Source organism: Notechis scutatus, chromosome 9, assembly GCF_049901735.1.
Source record: "Notechis scutatus isolate UNSWTSFEM ecotype Mainland chromosome 9, rNotScu1.2, whole genome shotgun sequence".
Taxonomy (NCBI): domain Eukaryota; kingdom Metazoa; phylum Chordata; class Lepidosauria; order Squamata; family Elapidae; genus Notechis; species Notechis scutatus.
The window spans coordinates 11,197,255-11,206,400 of NC_142017.1; the positions used below are offsets into that span (position 1 = coordinate 11,197,255).

A 9,146-nucleotide genomic window follows, 5' to 3' on the forward strand; every position below is an offset into this window, starting at 1 on the left:
CCCGCGTTCCAGGATTCCCCCAAGACGATGGCGCGATGCTTGTCGGGAACTGTAGGCATTCCAGAGAGAAGCGTTCCTTGGCGCGGCGCTGGTGTGTGACGCCAATGGCGCCGCGCCGGAAGTCCCGCTGGGTTGAGTTGGTGGTGGATTTGCCTGCGTGCCCTGTAGGTTGGATCGGGGAGTCGTCATGGCGGTGAGTCGGGCATGGGGGAGGGGGGAGGCTGGATCAAGCCGGGGTGGTGGTGGGAGGAGCGGGGGATATTTAAATCAAGATCGAGGGATGGTGATCATTTTTAATTTTTTTAAAAAAATTATATGGCTTTTTATCCCCCCTCCCCCCCCAGCCCAAAGGAAAGGTAGGAACCAAAGGCAAAAAGCAGATATTTGAAGAGAACAAGGATACGCTCAAGTTCTACCTGCGCATCATCCTAGGGGCGAATGTGAGTATGGGGCGCTGGATCTCGGGAGTGGGACGGGGGTGGGGAGACGAGCCAGGGCAGCCTGGTTATTTTGGCTCAGGGAAGAAGATCTTGGAACATAGAACAACATAATTAGAAGGGACCTTGGAGGTCATCTAGTCCAAGCCCCCGCTCGAACAGGAGAGTCTATTCCAAATATTAGCCTCTTCTGTCTAGGTTCGAACTCGCAGCCTCCTCATTGTGAGGCGGGAGCTCCAACTCTTAGGAGATCTGCACTTCTGATAGAGGCTGTGTATTTCGAGCAGTCAATCAAAACTGTTGTTATCATAACTGGTGTCATCACAAAAGAGGACCTGGCCTGGGTCGCTCACATTGCAGCCCTGGTCAAAGGGGCCCAGCAGAGATTATACTACCTGAGACTTCTCAGGAAACAACAACTGTGAGTGAAAAACTGCTGGTGATCTTCTGCAGCTGCACCATAGAGAGTATCTTAACTTACTGCCCCTGTGTATGGTTTGCCAATTGTACAGGGACAGATAGGACAGCATTCCAGAGGGTTCATGTCATTGCCCAGAGGATCATTGGTTGCCCTCTCCCCTCTTTGGAAGAGCTTTAGAGCTCCCGCTGCCTTAAGAAAGTTCAAAACATTCTCAAAGATCCATCTCATCCTGGGCACCCTTTTCTTTTGAACTATTACCATCTGGCAGACTGTACAGAATAATAAAAACAAGGAGAAATAGGCTGAAAAACAGCTTCTATCCCAGAGCAGTAACTATATTGGATTCTATTGTATAGTGCAATACTAATGCAATATCAGGGGTTTTCAATTCAATTGCATAGAATGTGAAGGATGTGTGTTTTTGTTTTATTTTTATAGTTTTCTCATGTATGATGTACACTGAAGATGGCATTTAATTTTGTTGTATGAGGTGCAATGTTAAGTAAATCTTAAATCTTTAAAAAAAAAAATCTTAAAAGCTGCAGCTGTCACTTTTCCCCCATTGGTGGCAGCAGTGGTTGCTCAAGTCCCAGTCTATAAAGTCCTATTTCTGAAGGTAAAAAGTGGAGTTGAGTTTGATTGGGTGATTGACAGGTTTAGATTTAGAATACTTTTTAGACCAGCGTTTGTCAACCTTGGCGACTGGAAGATATGGGGTTTTCAATTCCCAGAATCCCCTGGCTAGCATTTCTGGGAGTTAGAACATAGTACGTCATCACTGTTGGAAGGGACCTTGGAGATTGAAGTCCACACATCTTGAAAGTGCCTAATTTGAGAAATGGCTTTCAACAAAGAGCTCAACCTCTGTTTCTCTTTCTTATTTGGATATCCCTTGTTTCCAGGCCATTTACGGAATTGTCAACCTTGGGATCTTCTATATAACAGCCACCATTTGGACGTGGGTGAGTTCTATATATTTTCAGGCCGTTATTTCTTTTGAGTCAGGGACTGTCAATGTGTGCTGCAAAGAGAAGAAAAAAAAATAGATTCAAGAGTGTTCTTTTTGTTTCACTCCTCTCTACAAAGAAAGAAGTCTTTATCGATCTGTTTAAAATATTGGCTAGGAGAATATGAGATTCATATTCAACAGCTATCCCTCTGCCCCCACCAATCCTCCAGCTTAGATTCTGTATCATGTTTGTAAACTTGGGAGGCTGCATATTTAACCATCAGTAAACCATGCTTCCATCAGAACTGTCTTAATCCTTAAAAGAAGTGCTTGTATCCAGTTGTGCCCAGTAATCCTGGTTAAAAAGATTGCACTAGCTACAAAATATGTTTGTCTTCAGGTCTGTCTTTCCAAAAATACAAATCTTTGTGCACTTCTCAAACTTTGTGTACTTTACTGAAGTAAGAGTATCTCCGAAGGGTTTTACTGTTTTTTCCTGGCTGATTTTCATATCCTTCTCTTAGGTTGCCTTTGTGTTCAGCTTGATGGTCTACGGGGCCAGTTACCAATCCATGAGATCAATGGCAAAGCCTACTTTTGCAGAGGGCGGTAGCCTCGCCGATGGCGGGATTGATCTGAATATGGAGCAGGGAATGGCAGAGTGAGTGTCAACACTACCTGAGTTCAGGTGAGCAGGTCCTGCTGCCTGGGCGCATACATAGTTTTCCTTCCTAGCCTCAACCAGTGGAGGTACACATTGGTCCCAGGGCCACTTGCATCTCCTTGTGTGTGACCCCCCCCCCAAACCCCCACCTTTTAAATAGAATGGTAATTTTTAACATGACACAAATTATTAAATTGATAATTATGTTAACAGTTGGGTTCTTGGTGTTCACTGAGCTTGGTTGTTTTCCTGAAGATGTTTCATTACTAATTGAGGTAACCTTGTCAGTGTGCATGGGAGAGTGGTGTTCAGCAAACTCTAACCCTAAGCAGTCTATTCCGTTGCTGAATATCTTCTGCCACTAAAAACATTTCTTCTAATGTTCAGTTGTGATCAAGATCCCTACACTTTCTGTCTGTTAAGTCCAGTCCTGCCTCCTGGAATAAACAGATGACAAATCATCTGCATCTTCTGTGTAACTTCGGATATTTAATAACTCCCCAGTCTCTCTTTACAGCTAGTCCTCAACTTTACAGCTAGTCCTCAACCATAATTGGAACCAGAACCTCCATTGCTAAGCAAGGCAATTTTTAAGGGAGCCATGCCCAATGTTATGACCCTTTTTGTCATGGTTGTGAAGCGCAAATCATGGCAGTTGTTATGTGAATCATGTCATTAAGTGAATCCAGCTTCCTCTGTGGACTTTGCTTGACAGAAGACAGCTGGGAAGGTTGCAAATGCCAATGCCATCTCCCTGGGATCCTGCAACAATTGCAAAAACATACTGGTTGCCAAGTGCCTGAATTTTGGTCATACAACTGTCAGGATGTTGCATCGGTCCTTAGTTTGAGGACAGGCTGCATCTCACTTTTGTTAGTGCTGTTGTAACTTCAGTTACTAAATATATGGTTGTAAATGGATGACTACCTGTAATTTTCTCCAGATTCATCCTTCCCAGGTCCTTGAACTATTCTTCCTAGGACTTCATTCAACACTATTTGCTTCCAATTGTTAACAATCCCAAACAGATCTCCTAAGTTGCATTAACAGAGGGATACAATCTAGATCAAGTGAGGTACTAATACCACTCTATAAAGCCTTAGTAAGACCAGACCTAGAGTACTGCATCCAGTTTTGTTCACCACATTATAAAAAAGATGTTGAGACTCTAGAAAAAGTGCAGAGAAGAGCAACCAGGATGATTAGGGGACCGGAGGCTAAAACATACAACGAACGGTTTCAGGAACTGGGCTTGGCTAGTCTAATGAAGAGAAGGACCAGGGGAGACATGATAGCAGTCTTCCAATATTTGAGGGGCTGCCACAGGGAGGAAGGGGTCAAGCTATTTTCCAAGGCACCTGAAGACCAGACAAGGAACAATGGATGGAAACTGAACAGGGAGAGATTCAACCTGTAAATAAGGAGAAATTTTCTGACAGTAAGAACAATCAACCCATGGAACAGAAGTTGCCTTCGGAAGTTGTGGAAGCATCATCACTTGAGACTTTCAAGAAGAGATTGGATGGCCATTTGTCAGAAATGGTGTAGGATCTCCTGCTTGGGCAGGGGGTTGGACTAGATGATCTACAAGGTCCCTTCCAACTCTATCTGTGATCTGTTTTAAGTTTTTTTCAATAATCCAGAAATGTGCGGCGAATCTGTGATTTCTTAGCATAACCTGAAGAAGACGTGCCTCTTATCCACCTTAACCAGACTGTGGTAGGGCTTCCCCTCCTGGTCTCATGTCAATCCTATTCAGGCACATTTTAAATTTTTGATTCCACGTACCCTTTTTTTTTTAAAGCCAGTCTTTTTCGTTTCTGGGATGGAACGTTGGAGAACGATAGAAGACACCGAGGCTTTTACCTTCTGCTCTAATAAAAATCAGCCTTCTTTTTTTTTTTCCTACCCTCAGGCATCTGAAGGATATGATTTTACTTACCGCCATTGTCCAAGTGCTCAGTTGTTTTTCCCTCTATACGTGGTACTTTTGGCTCTTGGTAAGTTTCTTTTCTTACTTATTTGTCCACAGCACATTCTTCCTCTTTGCAGCTACATCAGGGAACCCGTGGGGGTCAAGTGTTGAGCTAGAAAGCAAGAGACCGTGAATTCGAGTCCAGTTAGTTGGGATCAATACGCTAACTCTGTAAACTGTGTAGAGAAGGCTGCAAACTGGGGTGGGATCTGACTGGAATAACCACCGGTTTGGGGAGCGTGCGCATGCGCATCAAATGCGTGTTGCACACGTGTGTGCCTATCAGCTCCAGCAAGCACTTGACCTTCTCCAGCTGACGAGTGGCACTCAGCTGGGTCGCGCAAAGCAGCCGAGGAGGAAAACGCAGCCACTAAAGGACAGCCTAGAGCCCAGGTGGGCAGGCGGGAGGGCCAAACAGCAGACCCAAACTTCGTTCCAGAGAACCGGTTTGGTGCCAGCTGCTCTTCGGAGCTACCAGTTCTATAGAACCGGACTGAACTGGTAGGTTCTCACCCTTGGCTGTAAAAGCACTGTGAAGCGGTATATAAGCCAGACATGATATTCTTCCGATTAAAATCGAATTCTGATTTTTTGGGAATCGCCCCCCTTCCCCCCTTCTTTTCCTCCTTCCCCTCCCCTCGGAGGCCCGAGTCAGGAGTTGCTACCGCTGGCGCGGCTCTGCGTGGCTCCAGTCCCGTTGCCTCGGGAAGGGAAAGGCAAAAGGAAGAGCCGCGGCGGCGCTTTGCAACGGCAGCAGCGGCTCCTGGTTTTGCCTTTCCTTCCCGAGGCAACGCGGGACTGGAGCCGCGTGGAGCCGCGCCAGCGGTAGCAACTCCTGACAGCCCCAGCCGAATACCTGAGCGGAGCCCGGGCGGGCGGGCGGTGCGAGCGGAGGCTGCTGAGCGGCAGGAAAAGGGAGCTGGGCAGCGATTTCTTGGCACGCGGTGGGGGGGTCTCTTTTGGCTGGCCCCGATTTTTTTTTCAGAGGGGAATATCATGCCTGATAAGCCTTAAGGTATGTCATTCCTTAACTAGCAAAAACCCAGCCAGTTTTTGGGCTAATGCTCAGCTGTGCAACTTCGCTTGTGGCGCACCTTAATAAGGGGGTCCCTGTTTTTTTGGTTACTTCTTGCAGGCTCCAGGGCGAGCGCTCTATCTCCTTTGGGTGAACCTTCTGGGGCCTTGGCTCACCGCGGAATCGCCAGCTGTCAATCAAGAGCCCAACGAGAAGAAACAGCGCCGGCAAGAACGCCGGCAGATGAAACGGTTTTAGCTGCGCTCCTGAGCATGAATGTCACGCCACTTGGGGGTCTCCGTGTGGCTGTTTTATCAGGGATTTGAACCAATCAGAAAACATCAGGGGATTTTTTTCCCCCTCCCCGTCCTCCCTCCTGGCTCTTATTCTTCCCCTGGTCCCTGTTCATCCTAAGGCTAGAGGGCTTGCCATGGGAGTGGGTGGGGGCGAGCCCCAGGCGAATCTTTCTGCTTTTTTTTCCCTGCCTTATGGCAGGGGGAGGGGGATCGTGGTGAGAAGGCTGCAGATGTGTAAATACCTTTCTAAAATGAGGCTGTAATGTGAATCGGACGATGAAGGCCTTTTAAGTGTTGGAAGCAATGACGCATTAAAGAGAGACGCACGCACGCACAAAATGTTTGCCATGTGAAGGCTTGCAGTTCTCGTGGGTTTCAACTTTTGGTGTCTTCATTTACACTCCTGTTTTCCTGATCGTTCTAGGTAGGCGTGGTGTTCTCATTGGAAGTGCCAAACAGGAAGTAAGCTCAAAGAATAACAGAAGACGGGGGTTTTATATTTAAACATCATTTTGCAAAAAGAAAGGGGACAGCAGGAACATCTGGTAGAAGGGAGATTTCCCCATACATTGTTGTATATCCCTTTCTTTTCTCCTTCCTCCAATAGAATGTTGAGCGTAATGTGGTTTAGTTTTGCAATGAGTGGATGCAAGGATCACGGATTTTCTCCCAGCCTGATCTTTTCTGACAAAGGAATTTGGAATCTCCTTGGTGGTGGTAGAACAGGTTTCTGTATAGCAACCTTTTCCTAACCTTTAAAAATAAAAATAAAAAAACAATCCAGATTGGCAAGCTTTCCAGTTAGCATAATCAAAGGGGCAGCATCTCCCAAATGCATATTGTATCTTGTATTTATAAACCTTTGGAGCCTCCAGACTGTTTTTATTTTTTTTAAAAAAGTAAAACAAAACCTCAGGACGGGATATGTGATGGCTCAGCGGTTGAAGATGTTGAGCTTGTCAGTTGGAAAGCTGACAGCCCAGGTTTGAGACCCGAATGCTGCAGGATTGGGATGAGCTCCCTGCTCTTTGCTCCAGCTCCTGTCCACCTAGCAGTTCGAAAGCATGCACATGCAAGTAGATAGATAGGTACCACTTTGGTGGGAAGGTAACTGTGTTCTGTGTGCCTCAGTGTATAGTCATGACAGCCACACAACCGCAGAAGTGTCTTCGGACAATACTGGCTCCCATAGCTAAGAAACATAAGCATCGTCTCTTAGAGTCGGACACGAATGGACAGAGGAAATCTTTACTTTTACTAAGACCTCAGTTCTGTTTTTCTCCTGCAGCCTGTTAGTTGGACAGCGGGTGTCAAAGAGTAGGAAAAAGAGATACATAGCAAAAAAGCAAGGAGAGAAAGATTATTCCCTTATTTCCTTAGGATTTGGCTGCTCATCTTGCCCACTTTTTGCTTCAATCCTCAAAGTCCCCTATAAATTACTCCTGAGAGGATGCCTTGACCCGAAGGGGGGTGGGGAGAGGAGCTACTAGCCCTGTTTTGGGTGTAATCTGGTTGGCCACATAACTCAGGTTTTCAGCAGGAATTGTTAAATCATTTTAAACATAGGGACACATAGGGAAATATTTTGCAAAATATTTCCCTATGTATTAGTATTTTGCAAAAAATATTGGCACCTTACAAAGGCCTTATGGGTAGGAAAGGACTATTCAGCTTTTTCCATGTACTTCAATTTTTTTTTTAAAAAAAGATACCAGATAGTACTTACTAATAATAGACTGTTCTTACAACGTTACATCAGTACAAATTTAGAATTCCTGCATCTTTCATTAGGGCAGAGGTGGTTGGTTTTTCAGCTATGTAGAAAAGATTTATGGGGAAGTCTCCAAATTTAGATATGCAACTAAGTCTCTTCGCATTTAATTTGTACAAAGCTAATCTTGGTATTATCCCCTCGCCCATTTTTTTCCATCCAGTTGGAGAGACAGGGAAGAAAAATGGCAAAAACGACCAAGAGCTGTGCTATAATTCAGGCTTGCTTGAGTTTGTGTTTGAATTAACCTAGGTGCCAAGTAAAGGAGAGAGAACAAATATAGAGGTGTATGGAGCAAAAGCTTCAAACTTACCTGTCTCAGTTGGACCCTATTCTGGTTTTAGGTGTGACATTTGTCCTTTGCAAAAGGTCTGCATATGCAGAGCAGCAGCTGTGTATTAAAATGTCACGTGGGAGATATTTGGCAGGCAAGTGGGGGGAAATCCCTGTATTAAGAAAGCCAACATGTGTATCAACCTGTATTAGATAGATAGATAGATAGATAGATAGATAGATAGATAGACAGACAGACAGACAGACAGACAGACAGACAGACAGACAGACCGACCGACCGACCGACCGACCGACCGACCGACCGACCTCTTTATTGGCCAAGTGGGATTGGACACAAGGAATTTGTCTTGGTGCAAATGCTCTCGGTATACATAAAAGATACATTTGTCAAGAGTCAAGAATCATAAGGTACAACACTTAATAATCAGAGGGTACAATAAGCAATCAAATCATACTAGGAATCAGTCAATATAAATCATAAGAATACAAGTGACAGTCATACAGTCATAAGTCATAAGTGGGAGGGGATGGATGATCAGGAGTGATGAGAAGATTAACAGTAATAGTAGTGCAGACTTTGTAAATAGTTGGACAGTGTTGAGGGAATTATTTGTTTAGCAGAGTGATGGCTTTTGGGGAAAAACTGTCCTTGTGTCTAGTTGTTCTGGTGTGCAGAGCTCTATAGTGTCGTTTTGAGGGAAGGAGTTGAAACAGTTTACGTCTGGGATGTGAGGGGTCTGTAGATATTTTCACAGCCCTCTTTTTGACCCGTGCAGGATACAGGTCCTCGACTGAAGGCAGGTGGGTAGTAATTGTTTTTTCTGCAGTCCTAATTATCCTCTGAAGTGTGTGTATTAAGAAAGCCATTTAAATAGAACCCTGAAAGCAAACACTTTATGGAATATGAGGTCCTTGTGGCTCTCTGAATTGAGGAGGGTTGTCTTACTAGGGCAAGCCACTAGTATATAAAACCAAGAGCAAACCCCACTCCCTTTTAGCACTGATGATATTACCTAGTTTGGCAATGAGACATCTTCATGAAAACCATCAAGCTCATATAGAGCATCAAGGACCCCACCTGAATTACAAATATTCCCTTTTTATCAGAAGTGGAGTAACTGGGAAGTAGTCAGAAATGAAAAGAAATCCATTGTTCAAAACCTTTCCACAACCCTGTTTTTGTGACTTCTGGAAATCCTCTCTCGCCACACATGCCAAAAATGGAAAGGGGTGGGGGGCAAAGTTGACTGTCACTCTGAAACAAGACACACCTCTTTAAAATATAAAATTATTCAAAATATAACAAGCCTGGACGCCATGCACA

At 44.8% G+C, this 9,146-nt stretch overlaps 1 protein-coding gene across 1 annotated transcript; it reads left to right on the forward strand.

Annotated features, from left to right (window-relative positions):
- The first annotated feature begins 58 nt into the window (after window positions 1-58).
- On the forward strand, window positions 59-6,096 carry TMEM208 (transmembrane protein 208). Its single transcript, XM_087971608.1, has 6 exons — window positions 59-193; window positions 345-440; window positions 1,761-1,820; window positions 2,332-2,468; window positions 4,387-4,471; window positions 5,582-6,096. Exons 1-6 carry the CDS (start codon window positions 188-190, stop codon window positions 5,717-5,719), a joined length of 522 nt encoding a protein of 173 aa, XP_087827734.1. The 5' UTR covers window positions 59-187; the 3' UTR covers window positions 5,720-6,096.
- Window positions 6,097-9,146: the final 3,050 nt, after the last annotated feature.